The sequence below is a fragment of the Engraulis encrasicolus genome, chromosome 7 (assembly GCF_034702125.1).
Source record: "Engraulis encrasicolus isolate BLACKSEA-1 chromosome 7, IST_EnEncr_1.0, whole genome shotgun sequence".
Taxonomy (NCBI): Eukaryota; Metazoa; Chordata; class Actinopteri; order Clupeiformes; family Engraulidae; genus Engraulis; species Engraulis encrasicolus.
In genome coordinates, this window is record NC_085863.1 from 40,847,001 (window position 1) to 40,864,950 (window position 17,950).

Sequence of the window (17,950 nt, forward strand, 5' to 3'; positions counted from 1 at the left end):
GAAATGGAAGGTATTTTTCAGAAATGCTAAGTATTTTCCAGACAGTGTTTTAAATTTGAAAGAGAAAAGCACAGATGAGGTATTTCTATGAATAGAAATGGCAGGTATTTTTCAGACAGCACATGAGCCATGATTTTTCATATGATTCCATCAGCATACAGTAAGTAACTTGAAGATCCCTTGTTGCAATAATCACTTCATAGTGCATTGTACTTTCTCCTCCAAAATGGAACAAGCACTAGGCTTGGCTTCAATGTTAATGGTGCTCTACATATTGATACAATGAACGAAGAAACAAATGGGTTTCAGTTTTCGATACACGTCTACATTAGAGGAAGAACAAGACTGCTGATGCTCCTGTAAATAGGTAGACATATTGATCAATCACAACAACATTGCCCACCTCATCAGTCCATCACTCACATCTGAGCGACTGAATTCCCATCGACCTGTCAGTCACAGTCCACAAATATGCCAGCATGTCGTGTGAGAGCTCATTTATATGCTGTTCGTTCATTGTGTGTGGCACTTGAAGACCGTGAGGTGAAGAGAGTTCATGTAAAATGAGATCCAGAGGCAGGCATTGCTCGCATCTCAAATGGACTGTTTTTGTGGAATGGCTGATTGTTGATGTTAGCTGTTACAGTTAGATTGCATACCTGTAGTATGTTGTTATTAATGAAATATTTGCCGCGTGTCAGTGTTCAACGTCTGTGGCACATGGCACAACTACAGATGGTGGGGGCGCAGATGAAATGTTTTGTCTGTGTGTGTTGGCAGTCCGGATGTTGTGTCTGCTGCCTCGTGTGTGTTTTCTCTCCGAGGCAGCTGGTATTACTGGCACCAGATTGGCACTGATAACACACTCGGCGGCGGCCGGATCTCTAATGAGCCTCCTTGGCTAGATGACTAGCAAGAGCCACAGCTGCACTGAAGGGACCAATAGTGGTAACCAGCCAGACCCATACCGATAGTGTTAACTAGTGTAATACAGTTTAAGAGTACATAAACACAGTGAATGAAACTTTAGGAGTCACAGGATGTACAATTTATCCATCTCACAATATATGCACATAGCCTTGCTTTTTACGAATCCTTTTTTATAGCCTACTCTCTGCTATCAGTGTAATCATAGGAAGCTGATGGCTTGGGCTTCTAATGAGCCGTCTTGGCTAGATAACTAACAGGAGCCCCAGCTGTATGGACCAGCCAGCCCCGCACACAATCCCCATTCATGCAGTAAGCAACCAGAGAGACGGATGCTGATAGTGCATGTTAAGAGTACATAAACACTGTTTATTACACTATAAGAATGGGATTGGTGGCCGTGCTTCTAAATTGTTGTCTCTGATGAGTATGCCTGAACGAACACACAACCTAGTTACACACGGCTTAGCTTTATAAATCCTGCGTACTCTCTTCTTTTCCTCAACAGGAAGATGTGCATTTCAATCTTGTGACAAGCCTAGCCACTTTTGTTTTGCTTCATAAAAAGAAAAAAAGAAATCAAGAAAAGAAAAAGAAACAAAACAAATGTGAGATGCATTAACATTATGAGTGGTCTGCACGGGATGATGTGTAAATAACGATTAGCTAAATACCCTTTCGCTGTCAGTGAAGGCTCAGAGCCAAAGTGCCTCCATCGTGTTATGGCCTGGTGTCAATACCACACAGTGTCCTCAGCACCCCATTGATTCATTCATAATGTACACATTGTACATTTACAATGTACACACAGCCTAGATACAAAACCTTTTATATCGTCTGCTTTAAAAGTGTCATTACAGGAAGCTGTTGTTTATTTCACCCTTGAATTGAAATGTACGAATTTTAGTTAAATTAAATTATTTATTTAAAAAAAAAAAAGAAAAGACACAAACGATACAATGTACAGTACACACTTCTTCAATTTTGTTGCTACGGACAGTTTTGTCTGCACTCACTGATATGTAAATAACGATTAGCTAAATGCCCTTTCGCTGTCGGCGAAGGCTCTGAGCCAAAGTGCCACCATCGTGTCATGACCTGGTGTCAATACCACAGTGTCCTCAGCACCCCATTGATTCTAGCGTGCATTCCATATGTGATGCTACAGTATGTGTCGCATATGACGGGACAATGCCACAGCCTCTGTGTTGTGTGTATGCCTGGCACGTGTCAACTATCCAACTGTGTACATATGTGTGTCATACAGCGTATTGGGTCTTGCCAAGTATGCCTTTTGAAATCGTATCTCCATGAAAATGGTGTGTGTGCCCTTTTTCTCTCCCTCTCTCTCTCTCTCTCTCTCTCTCTCTCTCTCTCTTAGATGCTATGCATCAGTGATGAAAACAATGTCACAGCCTTCGTGTTTATGCCAGACACTGGTTGGCTATCCAACTGTGTTGCAACACATGGGGCCTTACCAAGTACTGTATACATCTGAAGTCCTGTACGATGTGACCTTTTTCTCTTTTCTAGTGTACTCTCGTATGCACGCTTTCCATTTCTTGCCCCCTCGCTATCGGGCTGCAAAAGAGGCAGCTGCCAAGTATGCGTTTTGAAGTTCTGTTGGTGTGCCCTTTTCATCTCCTCTGCACTCTGCATGGCCCATCATCTCTATCTCTCTCTATCTCTCTCTCTCTCTCTCTCTCTCTCTCTCTCTCTCTCTCTCTCTCTCTCTCTCTCTCTCTCTCCCTCCCTTTCTCTCTCTCTCTCTCTCTCTCCTGGGTTGCAAATGAGGCAGCTGGCATTGACATGGCCGTGTCCCTCCCTCTGTGGCTTGGGATCTGCTGCATTAGGGGCCGTATGGAAACCAAAAGGCTGCCACACTCACACTCCATCCAGCTGGCCGTGGCCCTGAGCTGCTGTTGTTGGTGGTCAATGAATGAACATGTTGCAGTTGTAACCGACAGCTCACCAGTCGACAGGAGGGCTGACATGCTAGGAGATAGGAAGGGGAAACAGACAGCACTCTCTTATAGCGCATTCAGGCCGACTGAGAACCGTGCTGGAGCCCGTTCCCGCACCTAATCGCGAACCAGCCGTCGTGTTCACGCCACAGATATTTGCGTTCGCAAACCGGAAAATTGGTTCGCAATGCGAACCGCAAAATACTAGGTTTTTCTCTGCGAACCGTGACGACAGCGTGGTCGTCAGCAGGTTCATCCGGGTAACACAGTCACGTGCGGAAAAAATTCAGAGCCCGGTATGAACACTGGCGGTTCGCAGACAAACACTTTAGTGCCGAACGTAACTGGTGCGAGCACCGACACCGGCTCCGTTCTGGTTGGCCTGAAAGCCATATCAGTTTCCGCTTTGGCAGCGTAGTTATTGCTAGCAAACTGGCCTGAAAAGGCTTATAAAAGCATTGAAGCTGCTACTGTTAAACTCTGCAGGGCTCCTTTTTATCGTTTCTGCAGCCATATCACTTCTTTTCCTTTATCTTTCACTCACTTCCCCCTATCTTAGCATAAACCTCTATGCTTATACACCATCATGCCAGGCCTGCTGACAGCTTTGGCCAGGCCCGGGAAGTCGTCTGAAAGATACCCCCCTCTCAATACATACAATTTAATGAGGACCCTGTTCTGGGCCCCCTTTCCCTGGGCCCGGGACAACTGACCTGTTTGTCCATTTTGGCTTCCCTGCCTCATGGTGATGAGGCGGCATGTAGTCTAACTCAGTGTTTCCCAACCAGGGGTACGTGTACCACTAGGGGTACGCGAGCACATTGCAGGGGGTACTTGGAAAAGTGTTATTATTATAACAAATGTATGGAGCAGCCACATCAGGACAGAGAAAATGATATAGAAAATTCATTAGGGTGTACTCATGGCACAACTAAGATGCTTAGGGGGTACGCAAGACAAAAAAGGTTGGGAAACACTGGTCTAACTGACCGCACAGTAAGAAGGTGGGTTGTGGATCCAAAGAGCTGATGCCCTATTCATCAAAGCGAAGGTTTATTCGGGGAAGTTATAGATGAGCTGTCAGTGTGGATGACATCAGGCTGGGCTAGGCCAGGGCTACCTGAGGACACTTCTCCAGAGCCCTGTGTCTCTGTCTGGGGAAATTTATCTTCATTATAATTGCCAGTCATGGATCAATCAGATCCTGCAGGGCTGTGACCTGGAGGAGGATGAAGGGTTGGAGGAAGAAGAGGTACAGGAGAAGGAGGAGGAAGAGGGAGAAGGGTGGGAGGAGGAGGAGGAGGAAGGGCGAGTCAATTAGCGCTGTGTAGCTGATTATCAGTTGGGCAGGGTGAAGTAGCTTCTTGTTCATGAGTTCAGTTGGAGGCACAAGTCTTAAGGTGTAAGCTTGCTATCTAACAGAAACTTCATACCTAGAATTACAGCAAAGCACAATTTAGGTTGTTTGCTGAAGTAGTAGATCCTGGACTTGCATGCTTTTGGCAGCGTCCCTAGACCCTAGACCCTAGACCCTAGACCAAGGATCTGCAGGGTTTTGACAGCTTTTGACCAGTTTTGGTGGGTTTTTACTTTGAAAAAAGACTGAACCACAGTTTACACTATTACAGTTTAGTATTTACAGATTACAGTATTGACCATACAGCTCTTGGAACAATAATGGATGTGGAAAAGGACCAAAATAGGCTTCCTAGACTAGTAGACAGCGTTCACCTGGCAATAGACCGACACCATCTCATCAGGAAACCCTGCCAGGAATCCACCTCTGAAATGAAATGAAACATTGATAGTGGACTGAAACAAAATAATTGATTTCTGTTGTAGAAGCTATTTCTGAATGCACTCATGAAGGGCAAGTAATACAACATTTAATAATTGAATGGCCCGTTTTTGACTCTTTTTCAGAATGGCATGGACTACGGCTTCCTGGTGCGTCAGAACTCTGAGTTGCTGCGGGCGCTGGATGATCTGGATAAGACCTGCGCCACACTTAGAGAAGAGAACAGCCTACTGGTGAGAAACAAACGCTCAAACGATCGCTACAAACAACACTGGTTGATTTATAGCAATGATAAGGGTTTTTTGTTTTCACCTTTTATTGAATTGTATAAAGGTAAACAAAGAAAACTCCTATTCCTTCAAACACAAAGAAGGAAATAACACAACAGGTGTACAGTCGTGGCAACAACAGACAGATTTCAAAAACGGAGAAGAGCATCTGCATCACATTGGTGGAAAAAAGAATTTTGTTCTATTGAAGCAAGCTTGCTAAGTGAGCACACTTATTAAGTGATGTTTGTTAAGTATACCTGTAGAGTGTACAATCCCTTAAAGTAGTTTTAAATGACTGTATAGTATTAATTACTGTACAATAATTGTAAGTGTGGTTACTGAGCCAACAAACATTGTTCTTATGCCGTATTTATTTCCCTTAAGTGAGCTTGCTCAGCAATTGCTTTCTCAGTTTGGCAAATCTCCAGCTGCAAATCTCCTGTTGAAACCCTCAAAGCATCACATAATTTGTCACTTTTCCAGGAAGCAATCTCATTTTTGTTAATAAACAACACAGACCATCTCCTGATTTCAAATTATTGTAACTTTTAATCATCGGAAATTAAATTGGCTTAGCATCTTTGTCATCTGCATAATTATTTAAAATGGTGTCAATGTGTCAACCTAATTGTTATTCCCAGTCATGCTGTGACTGTGTGATGGCATGTAAATGGATACCATATAGATTGTTTTTTTTCCACTTAAACAAAGATGGCAGCCTCCCAAAGCTGTCGAACCCCATGACCCCTCATCACAGTTGGGTAAAAATGGTTAAGTGGAGAGGGGTAGAAGTAGACAGCTGCTTCCTAGCTGACGCACTGTCACCCCACTAATGAATGACCCTTCTCTCACCCTCGCCCACCTCCATTCCCTCACCCCAAACACCCCCCACATGCAGAGGAAGAGCAGCCTAGACAAGCAATAGGGTCCGCAAGTCCACAATAGAATGCCCCCCATTCAATAATGATATTTGTACACATGTACAGTATACTAAACACATGTAAACACATGTATACTAGGATTTCTCAGAAACTCCAGTTCTGGGCATAGCTGGATTATTGTCATTAGCTCAGCTAAGCAGTTCATATAAATGCACTGACCCAGTCGCCCCACCCCACGACCCCTCTTTCACTCACACCCACACCTGCCCTCCATATTATGCAGAAGAAGCATGTGTGCACTTGTCTTTCGAGGAAACTCCAGTTGAGAGCATTGCTCAACTTTTGCCAATAGCTGCATGTAAATGCATCGACTCTGTCCCCGTGCTAACGACCCCTCTCTCACCCTCACCCACACCAACCCCTCACTCCAACTCCTCCATATGCAGAAGAAGCACATGTTATACTTCCAAGTTCCTGGAAACTCAAGTGCATGTAAATGCACTAACTCTTGTCAACACACTAACGACCCCTCTCTCACCCTCCCCTTTGCCCAACCCCTCACTCTCACCCCACCATATGCAGAAGAAGCGCATGTACTTTACACTTAGAGTTCCTGGAAACCTGCATGTAAATGTACTGACTCTGTCACCCCCCTAATGACCCTTCTTTCACGGTCACCCTCACCCGCCCCTGTCCCCTAACCCCTACCACCCCATACACTGTGTGCAGAATTATTAGGCAAACATGTTTTTTCATCATATTGTCCATTTTATGCATATTTTCCACCACCACCCTTAAAGGACCTGAACACCTATCAGATTTAAACATTCCAGGTTGTGCATATTTGTATAATAAGAGACGGTGTGATCGAAGGAGCCCAATACCCTAGATCTGGGCATAATTACTGTGCATAATTATTAGGCAACTTTGTTTTCCTCATGGAAAATGGGCCACAAAAGAGATCTAACAAACACCGAAAAGACTATAAATAATCTTGAAGCCTTCCAGAGGGACGTGGCTGGCTTGAAATGGCCAAGATATTGGTCACATACATCTAATGCACCGTTATGAAGCAATCAGTGTCGCATGCAATGTGCTCACAAAGTAACTGCCGGATTGAGAAGAATTGAAGGTGGAATTTCCACAAAACTATTATCCTGCAGTGCTGTTATATTCCAGAACTGAAACCTATGTCGAGTGTCCAGAAGAACATTGTATTGAGCACTCAGAGACATGGCCAAGGTAAAACAGGGTGAAACCTGAAGACCACTCAACAAGAAACATAAGTCAAGACTGGGTCAAGAAATGTCTTTAGACAGTTTTTTCGATGGTTTTATGAACTAGTGAAAGTGACTATTAATGGACTAGGTCGATGAGCCCATGGCTAGATTAGTAATGTGCACACTCAGATGAGTTCCTGAGTTCCACTGAAATGCCAGCAGAATACTGCATAAATGCCATTGTCTTCTTGAAAGTTGCGATTTTTTTCCCCTCACAGATCCAGCCATGGGCTCGTCCACCCTGTCTGTCAATAGTCACTTTAACCAGTCCATAATACCTTTGAAAACTCTGTCCTGGGGTATTTCTTGACCCAGTCTTGACTTAATTAAAATGTTGAATGGTTGTCTGGTGACATCCTTTCTTACCTTGGTCATGTCTCTGAGTGTTCAGTAGCCTGTTCCCCTGGACACCCAATGTAGATTTGCATTCTGATATATGGTAGCACTACAGGGTAATAATTTTCTTGTAGTTTCACTTTAAATTCAATGTTTGGCAGTGACATTTCTTGTGAGACTGATGACTTTGTAACGGTGCATTTGGTACTTCTGTGCTAACGTGACCAACGTCTTGCCAATTTCAAGCCAGCCACATCCCTCTGGAAGACTTCAAAAATGTTAATGGACTTTTCAGAGTTTGTTAGATCTATTTTGTGGCCCATTTTCCAAGAGGAAAACATAGCTGCCTAATAATTATGCACACCTGATATATAAGGTCTTGGGCTCCTGCGATCACACCCCATCTTATTATACAAATATGCATGACCTGGAATGCTTACATCCAATAGATTTTCATGTTCATACAGGTAGCTGTTGGAAAATATGTATAAAAAAGACAATATGGTCAAAAAGCATGTTTGCCTAATAATTCTGCACACGGTGTATATGCAGAAGAAGTGTCTGTATACTAGGCTTAGCTAAGATGCGTGCAAATGTATTGACTCTGTCACTCCACTAACGACTTCTCTTCCTCTCTCTCTCTCTCTCTCTCTCTCTCTCTCTCTCTCTCTCTCTCTCTCTCTCTCTCTCTCTCTCTCTCTCTCTCTCTCTCTCTCTCTCTCTCTCTCTCTCTCTCTCTCTCTCTCTCTCTCTCTCTCTCTCTCTCTCTCTTCCTCCCCCCACCACTCCTCCATGTGCAGAGGAAGAGCAGCTCTCCAGAGACGGAGGAGAAGGTGAAGAGGCTGAGGAAGAAGAACACAGAGCTGGCCGTCATTGCCAAGAGGCTGGAGGACCGTGCACGCAAGCTGCAGGAGGCCAACCTCAAAGTGGTATGACGATAACGCAGGGGTTTGGGAGGGGGGGTTGCCTTTATTCAGGACAGGCTAGTTTGACAGGAAATGAATGGGAGAGAGGGGGAAAGGATCGGCAAAGGACCTCGGGCTGGAATCGAACCCGACTCGCCGGCATAATGGTATGGCTATGGCGTCTTAGCTCATTGAGCCACCTTACCCCCCATGATGATGATGATGATGATGATGATGATGATGATAACACAAACAATAATGACAATAGCAACATTAGCTGTATTATAATGATAGTGATAATAATATTTTTGAATGTAATAAGTATAATAGTAGTAGCAGTTGTAGCAGTAGAAGTAAGAAAAAAGGAACATGTGTTTATGAAGATTCATTGCATTTTCCTACATTGGACAAACGTCATGTTTGTGAAAGACGATCACAAGAAAAATAGTATTTGCACTTGACGCGTGTCTTTGTAGTTTCTGTCGGCACCTGCTTTTTGGCATCCTTCGTTACAGCTCTCTGTTCTCAGTGTCAATGTTGTTTTGTGAAAACTGGAAGATTAATGTATCACACTTAACTCTAGGCATCCCCACACGTTTTAGTGAGATAGATTACAGTCTCAACCAACCGCAAACATTGTTAGGCTCCACAACTCATCTTCGTGAGAAACCTGTCAAAACATTTTTACTTCCTTTTCTTTGGCTTGTGAAATTTCACAAGGTTAAGTTTGTTAGTTAAGTCTCGTTTTTCGCCCGCCCTCCTCTGCATTTGCCCAGAGGGCTCACAGCTTTGGCTGGGCCAGAGACAAAACCATCTCAAAGCGCCATCCCACTCAATACATACAATTTAATGAGGACGCATTTCTGCTCTCCCGCCTCCTTGGGCCCAGAAAACTGACCCCTTTGTGTACCCCCTGTCGACTTCCCTGTTCAGCCAGCCATCCAGGGTGCAGATCAGATGTCTCCAGTGAGGGGCTAATGAACTTCAGTAGGTGATTCAGAGTGAGATGAATGGGCTCCCTTGTGTGCCCAGAGAGACCCCGGGCAAACAGCAGATTGGGGCCATTATGGGTAGTTAGCCACCGCATAAATAAATTCTCTCTTCAGCCTCCGCTCTGCTAGCAAGCCGTGACTCCTGCCCACATGGTATGCCCCCTCAGTCAGACCTACTTCTCGGTTGAAATCCTACAGTGTGGCACACATGGGGGCAAGTCGTAATAATGATTGTGTTGAAATTCTATGGAACACATGGGGGCAAATCCTAATGATGATGATAATGATGGTGGTGGTGGTGAAATCCTATGACACCAAGGTTCTGATGATGATGTGAGCGATTTTGAAAGGGATCAGTTGTTTCACCCCCTAAAAATTGCCGTCATGGGATCGGATTGGATTGGCTAAATCAAGCCAAAGCTTTAGTTTTAGGCAACCGAATGAATGTTGTCATGTTGTGGTACGGGCCAAACCCATTGTGTGGTGAGGTGGAGAGCACGAGTATTAATGGCCCTTATTTGTCCCCACACCCCTGCAGCAGGGAGTTTGTGCAAGAGAGCACAGCTATTAGTTTCAACTGGAGGTACAATCATGGCATGCCATTTTGAATCCAGGAGCGCTGCACCAGTAGTGGAGTGGTAAAGATATTTTATTAATGCAAATGTGGATATGTTAGGATCTGGCTTTATTAGATAGAGGTAGTTATTAACCTGTTAGTAAACCACTCCAGGCTTCACTGTCATCAAATGCCCACAGCCTCCTCTTCTATTAGGTTTGTAACTACCATTGGATTTAGGGTAATAAAGGCGTTCAGCAACAGTGAAGCCTCAGGGTGAGGTAGAAGGCACATCCGTTATACTGCCAAGGAAAAGTGAATTACTGGTACTAATTCGCAGGACCTGACCTAAATATTAACCACCAAACCGCTTTAGAGCTTCACTCTCTTCAGCCAACCGAATACTAGCCGGCTCTTTTTTATGGCTATGGCTATCACCAGGTTTGATTAACTATGATGGTCACTGAAACCGCCTATTTGGAATACCATTCAGTCTTCAACTGTAGGCAATTTGAACCTTCATGGTCATGTTTTAACGGCAAACCAATCACATTAAAGGAAGGACAAGCCCCTCCTTCCGCCTTGTTGCCCTGGTGAGGGTTGCCGAGGGAACCCTTGCCCAATAGGCCACCTGCATGGCCACCTGTCATAGACCACGGTAGCCATGTGCAATGGCTGACTGGGTGTCCACACGCACCTGTTCAGCACACAGCAACCGTGGCCATTTGGAGACCACAACAGACACCCCCCTCCCTCCCCTAATTTACTGTACACGCACGCACGCATGCACGCACGCACACACACACACACACACACATATTCTATAGCAGGTGCATGGATATGCTCATTGACACAAGATGCCAGGAATGCACACCAACGCTGACATGATCGTTTTCTAAGGCATGTCTGTAATACTAGCTGGAATGGAAGCATTTGAGCATTTCACTGCAGGGTGAAATAAGACAAGATAAGAAATGAGACAAAGCTGTATATAATCAACGTTTGTGTTTATATGCTATCCGATTAATTTTTTAAAGATGCAAAATGTTTGTATGACTAGCCACCTTTTGCCTAGCATTGTAGGTATTTCTTTGAATGTTCTGTACCTTTCTCCTTTAGGCCGAGCTATTGTTAAATCTTACTATTTCCAAAATTCAGTACCACATTTTGAAAATGGGGCGTCCATTTCAGATACTATGAATTTCAAGAGAGGTTTTTGAGTGGGGTGGCAGGCACATCCATTATGTTGCCAAAGCAAAATGTATTACTGATTTTCAGAAAACTTGTTCCGGATGGATTGATGACCAAGGCAGGTGTGCAGCAGAGCCTGTCCCATATACAGGCATTTGCCCACGGGGACCCAGGTTTGAGTCTGGCCTGGGTCATATCCCAGCAATACCCCATCTTCCCTCCTCCAGTAGTTTTCTGTCTCTCTTCACTTTCCTGTCACAACTTAAGAATTTAGTACAAAAAACATATTACAAAACCTATGCAAAATATACAATGAAAGAAAATACACCAAAAATCAAACGGTAAAAAAAAACGGTAATACAGAGAAACCTGGGCTGGATTGATTGATGGCAGATCTTTGAGAGCAGTAGAGCCTGTCTTATCTCCTGACCCCCCCGGTGTCTTCCACAGGTTAACAGCCCGTTCCCAGTGAAGGCTGGCGCAGTGGAGCAATACAAGCGGGCATTTGCACGTCAGCGGGCGCGAGACCTGGCGCAGCATGCAGACACGCTGCTGTCCAAGGACAAGGAGATCACCGCCCTGCAGCAGGAGTGCAGGGAGCTGCAGAGCCACATGGGACACAATAAGGTACACCACCAACATTTCAAGCAGGCGCTTTGAACACCTCTGTGGTTCATTAAAATTCAATTGTAATTCAGGTTGTCATTCAATTGTAAAGAAAGAATCAGCACACTGTCCATTCCACCAGCAGAACCGCATTTCACTGTGTCTGATGCGGTTCTGCTGCCCGTACATACGTCTGAGTGTGTTGCTTAACTTCACCTGAAGAAGGTTGGATGACCAAAACGTAGTATTAAAGTTTGCTGGTGGGTTTCTCTACACTTGAATACCACCAGCATTCATAGCACATTCAGCTACTACTACTACTACTACTACTACTCTCAGACACTCACACTCGGACTTAGGGGGCAGCAGAACCGCATCAGGCTCAACAAGGTACATACAGCCAGCATTTACAATTAAAACTCTAACAGTGTTTCCCACAGGACATTTGCTAGTCTGTACCAGAGACATGTGAGTATCTTGACTAGGCTATAATGTGCCATTTTATTTGAAATGTAATATGAAACTCCCCCTCCAAAAATAAATAACTTTCACAGTTTTTACATTTACAGTACAAAGTCTGTGTCCTGGCTGCCTTAACCATGAGGTGCTGGGGTATTACGGCATTACTGACATATACACCGAATTTACATTTACAACACTGTCAGATACTCCTCACATAAACACACATACACATCCTGGACGCTGTGAACAATTTTCTCCAGGATCAACAAATGTTCCTCTACTACTCTCTACACTCCAATTGTTTTGATCATTTCTTGTGTGTGTGTAGTGTGCCCTCTAGTGGATCATCTGAGTGTTACACTGAGGTTGTCAATGCAAGCCTCGTCTGTCTGGATGCTGAATGTTCGATTGAGTTAAAGTGGAAAATATAATTCTCTAGGTTCCCAACCCTTGTGCTATTGTTGCTAATTAGTTGAATGTGCCTCAGTCAAACCACCCTTTTGCTGTATATTTTACAACTTCTTTTATTTGAGTGGAGGAAAGTAATTATGTGGCACTCATAGACGGGTCAAAAAATGGGATTAATGTTGTTCATCCTGCATCCAAATGCAAATGGATAATCTGACATGACATATCATACTGTCCACAGACCTTTTTATAGTGTCCACTAGGTGGCTTACCTTATCACAGCACCCTAAGAATAACTCCCCTGCCCAGCTCATGACGCCGGCCGCCGGGGAAATTAAGGACACGCCAGAACACCAGCCCAGTTGCACGATTGAACAACCATATTCGACCATCTTGAACCCATATTGATTTTGGACATACCCTGAACTAATGCTGAAACAAGCATGCATAGATTCACACACCCACCCTGTCATGAACACGTGCACACGGACTGCAAGTCAACATTTTGATGAATCAATGAGTTTGAGGTTGTGTTGTTCATTGTGTGTGCATGTGCGTGTGTGTTTGCAGGGTGTGCCGGGTCCGTGTGCGGTGCCCGACTTTGAACGTCTCCTGCGGGAGTCCCAGAAGGAGGTGCTGAGGCTGCAGAGGCAGCTGTCCGTCTCCATCTGCTCCTCACGGGAGAACACCCCTGACACCGTCACGACAAACGCTGACACCCCTGACCCAGCTCAGCCCGCCGACATTACAGACAAGGTGACACAACCATTACTTTGCATTATACTACATTGCATTACATTACATTACACTTACCTGATGCATCTATCCAAAGCGAGTTACAGTTATTTACATGGTATTTTTTACCGTCTCTGGAGCAATGGTGGGGTTAGGTGCCTTGCTCAAGGGCACTTCAGCCATGGCTGGAGGTGTAGGCAGAGGTAAGGGTGGGGTGACTTTACACTTATCTACACTATTATGGTACAGGGTAACGGTTACAGTCCCTGCTAGCTGGGGTTAGCTGTCGGTCTCCATCACATCCTCACAGGAGGCCACCACCAACACCTCCACCCCTGACCAAATTCACCCGGCCGACCATCATGACATCCCTGACAAGGTGACACAACACTACTTTTACACCTTGAAGTTGTTTTTCTGCACAGCCAGAGTCAGTTTACCTGGTTACATCCATCACCATACACCACATCCATCGTGAAAAAAGCCCAGCAAAGGCTGTACTTTATTAGGATGCTTAGGAAGGCTGGACTGAATTACCGCCCTCTTACCCAGGCCTACAGAGGACTTGTAGAGAGCATCCTCACAACAGGCATCACTGTCTGGTATGGCAACATCACTCAGGCTGAAAGTGAATAATCAAGACTGCAGAGAGGATTATAGGCCATGGACTCCATATATGTACAGCGCAGTCATAGGAGAGCAGAGAGAATCATTAAAGACCCACTCCATCCAGCTAACTCTCTGCTCAAACACAAGAACTGCACATACAAACTGAGACACAGTAGAGCGGACAGCATTCCTACCAGAAAAGCAAGGTTTTTCAACAGTTTCTTCCCAGCAACAGTGAGACTGATGGCAAAAAAGAACATTTGATCCACCTTTTTTTTTTTATTCTTTTGATCTCTTTGATTTTTATCACTTTTTCATGTATTTTGTCTTCCTATTTTTCTATTTAATTCTATGTATTGACTCAGAGGGCCTGCACAAGAGTTCCTATGTGCTTGGACTACTAGTTTATGCACAAATGGCAAATAAAGTACTTTGAACTTTGAACTTTGAACATTTTTGGTGTTGTTGAAAGGCTATACATTTCCAGGATGGCCTCTAAAAGTGGCGCTCTGGACACAATCTCTGACATCATAACAGCTAATGCTGACAACCTGCATTCACCAACCCCACTGACACCCTGCCAACAAGGTGATGCACAGTTTTTTTCTCCATTTTTTTCTACACAGTTGAGAGACTAAGTAAGTATCCAAGGCAGCCTCTAAAAGTAACTTTGCTCTCTAATCAAGCCAACATGGGATGTCACTCCTGACACAATTGCCACTAACACTGACAATGCCCCCGGCCGCATTCACCTCTCTGACCCTCATGACACCAGTGACCCTGCTGACAAGGTCACACAACCCCCTCCCATTTCATCCCCTCAATCTGCCCTTCTGTCCCAACCTGCATTGCAAGGTCCCTTAGAGGCTAGCTTGTAGTTAGAACATACCTACAGTGTTTTCTGTTTGTCAACTAAGTGCCAAAACTACACTACAGTAAAAACAAACAAAGTGCACACTCTATTTTAAGCCCTTCATAATTTGAATACTATGGACACTTTTTCCGAGGAGCTTTTGTGCCCAATGAGTTTCTTAACCAATGCTTTTTGGTATATTGTGTGTTGTACGGAAAAAGCATCTTTAGCACCAACAACCCATTCAAAACCCCATTTACTGCATTTGTGTCCTCATGAAGAGTTGACTTTGTTCAATGTATTGCAGATTATTTTTGCAAATGTACATCTAAGCCCAGTGAATATTTTTTGGGCAACAGCAACATCAGCAGCCCTATGCTACTGGAATGCAATTCTGTCCTACTGTCTAGTTTGTGTTCATGTAGCTGAAAGACAACAACAATATTAACCCAAAAGCTGCCGCTGAATTAATGCTAATGGCTGGATCTTGGCGATCTAAACAACCTCTCAGGTTTCATGCCTTTTTCATCCAAGCCGTATTTGTATGTATGATATAGTTGATTAGTTCTAGGACAAGTCAGGTATGGTGTTGTAATGAACACACATACAGTACCAGCTCAGTGACTCCTCTGAAACAGGCTTGGATCCTCTCATGTCATGATGAGTCGGATTATGTGTTTGTGCCAATTTGGAACTTGGCAGAGTGCATTTGATTATTTATTTTTTTGGTGGGTCATGAGGGTTTAAGTGTATGTTTACACTGACATTGATGCTTTTTTGTGGTGTTGCATAACAGCATTCTGGTGGCCAAACTGACAGTAATCTGATGCAAGTCATAATGAGACGATTCCAAACTCTTGAACTGTGACTGGTGAGAGGAAAGAGAGAACGGTGTCAAAGTTCAATCTAATCATTTTCATCTAGCGTCCTCATTCTGCAGGACTGCTTTGAGTATAGGCATAAAAGCAAGTAGAAGAAGGAATGCCGAGGGTTTTAGTGAGTCTTGTACTGGCACACATACATGTTGCAAATCTTTTTAGGCCCATAGTAAAGGATTAAATCTATCCTGCTTTATATGAATGGTATTTATTTTTCTATAGGTAGGATATGATTTGCTCTTGCGAGAACTCAATCATTTCACAAATGGATAATCCATCCACCATATACAGTACATGTATCTCTTCATGTGTCAATAGTTTAAATCATGAATGAAATAGAAAATGATTCTGCATTCTGCTCAGTTCAAGAGCTAAAAAATGTTCTTACAATTCAATTGAATGCCATTTTAAAACCCTGATAATAGTCATATATTATGCAAAAATACTGCTAGGTTTAGTTTTGCAATTAAATTGAATGAACTTGGTATATCTTTCATGTTATGTAATACTGTGATGCCCTACAGTATGTGTGGCATCACCCCGCTGTCTAAGCATATCCTATTCACTGACCACTTAAAGTTTTTTTCATTGAATCGCACCCCTTCTCTCTAAAGCTCAGATGAGAATGCCACGCCAGCACGGGTAATCTGTCATTTGTGAGAAACACACACACACACAGCAAGGGGCCGTGTGTGTGCGTGTGTGTGTATGTCAGTGCGTGCGTCTGTGCACACACACGCACTAATCCCCCATGACAACAGAATGGTACAGCCCCAGTAATCCTCTCTGTGTTGCCGTGGTTGCGGTGGGTGCGAGGGTTCTGGATGGTAGGTAGCGGTAGCACTCGTGAACCGGACCAAAGACTCTCCTCCACAGCTAGCCTAGCTCCAGCTCTGGACCACCAGGAGCTGGGGAAGCCCATCGCCATCCCGCCAGTGTCAGGAGAGGGGTAGGTCACCTGTCGTGCATATGTATCTACACCGCGCCTGTGTCTGTGTGTGTCTGTGTTGTTGCACATCTGCGAGATAAGGATAAGGAGAAATAGAGTTTAGCTCGGTGCAAGCTAGGCCATGCCAACGAGATTAGCACTGGTAGATTTATGCACTTGCATGCATGGCCTTGCCCACGGTCATGGCACTGCTAGATTATCATCATGCAATAACCTATAGTGTTGTTTCATCATGGTTGTCTCTTTTACAAGTTATTAGCAGTTGCAAAGAGTGTAGGCTAGGCTACAGCCCAAGGAAGTCAGAGAGAGGGAGAGATTATCTGCTTCGGTGTCCCTGGACGCATTTCACCTGCGACTGTACCATCGCAGTGGGCCTTACATTGCTGCTCATTGCTTTCTACCCTAAGTGCATTTTCATTGGAGTTTGTTGAGTGTCTTCTTTTGCTCGAATGGCAAGACCAAACCTTGGGACCGGCATATCCACCTGTTGACCTCTTTCGTCACACGCACAGGAGGAGGGTAGAGGAGGGAGGAGGAGGGGAGTGCAACCTAGCCAAGTGACGAATGACAAAAATGTCCGCTCCCTCTCTGAGCGCCACGGTTTCCCCATGTTCAGGTATAGAGAAAAGTTTAAGCGTCCTGTGGTGGTGACGACTCAAGAAATCAGGGACCTGACTGTCCATTTTCCTTCTGCATGGGGACATTATGCATTAAAAAAGAAAACGCAGCGCCACCGGCCAATCCATTAAGGTGCTTTTAAAAGAAGTGATCCAGTTACCCGTTTCAGTAGTCCACAGGGATTAGGGGAATGTGCTTATGGCACCCAGGGCATGCCCCATCTGATCTGTGTGGCTCGGTAAGCACCAGGCAGCCGCCGGGACTAGGTGTACCTAACCTTGCAGAGCAGTGGCGAGGAATCGTTAAAATATGTCAGAATGCAAAGTCAAGTGTAGTGGGCTGATGAGTTTTTTGTTGTTGTTAGAAATGGTGCCATCAAGGGTTTTGCGATTATCCCGTTTCCCATGGGAGTAGGCCTTTTGCCCCCTTCTGTTTTCACTATAAATATGAGCCTTACACTTTGCTGATTTTTTAAATACAGGTGTAAATGTTCTGGTGTGAATGTTCATGTCACATTTAAGTTCCCCTTTCTTATGTCACCTTGATTTGGCATGTGGTTAGTTAGTTATATAGTTGGCAGTACAGCCAATGCCTGCTGTCAGCTGTGTGGCTTAGTAATGTTACTGGCGCTGGGTAGAGAGAGAGAGAGAGAGAGAGAGGGGTTGGAGATTTTCCGTGTTGGAGCCAAGAAAGCACAGGTGAGATGTTCTGCTAGAGTAGGTTCGGCAGG

At 44.4% G+C, this 17,950-nt stretch overlaps 1 protein-coding gene across 3 annotated transcripts in view; it reads left to right on the plus strand.

Moving 5' to 3' along the window:
- Nucleotides 1-17,950, plus strand: part of LOC134452892 (peripheral-type benzodiazepine receptor-associated protein 1-like) — a 126,383-nt gene that overhangs the window by 62,368 nt on the left and 46,065 nt on the right. For all 3 annotated transcript variants that reach the window (XM_063203554.1, XM_063203555.1, XM_063203553.1), the window contains 4 exons: nucleotides 4,815-4,922; nucleotides 8,259-8,387; nucleotides 11,553-11,729; nucleotides 13,149-13,334. In XM_063203554.1, the coding sequence (XP_063059624.1) occupies nucleotides 4,815-4,922; nucleotides 8,259-8,387; nucleotides 11,553-11,729; nucleotides 13,149-13,334 (600 nt within the window). The remainder of the gene's footprint in view (nucleotides 1-4,814; nucleotides 4,923-8,258; nucleotides 8,388-11,552; nucleotides 11,730-13,148; nucleotides 13,335-17,950) is intronic.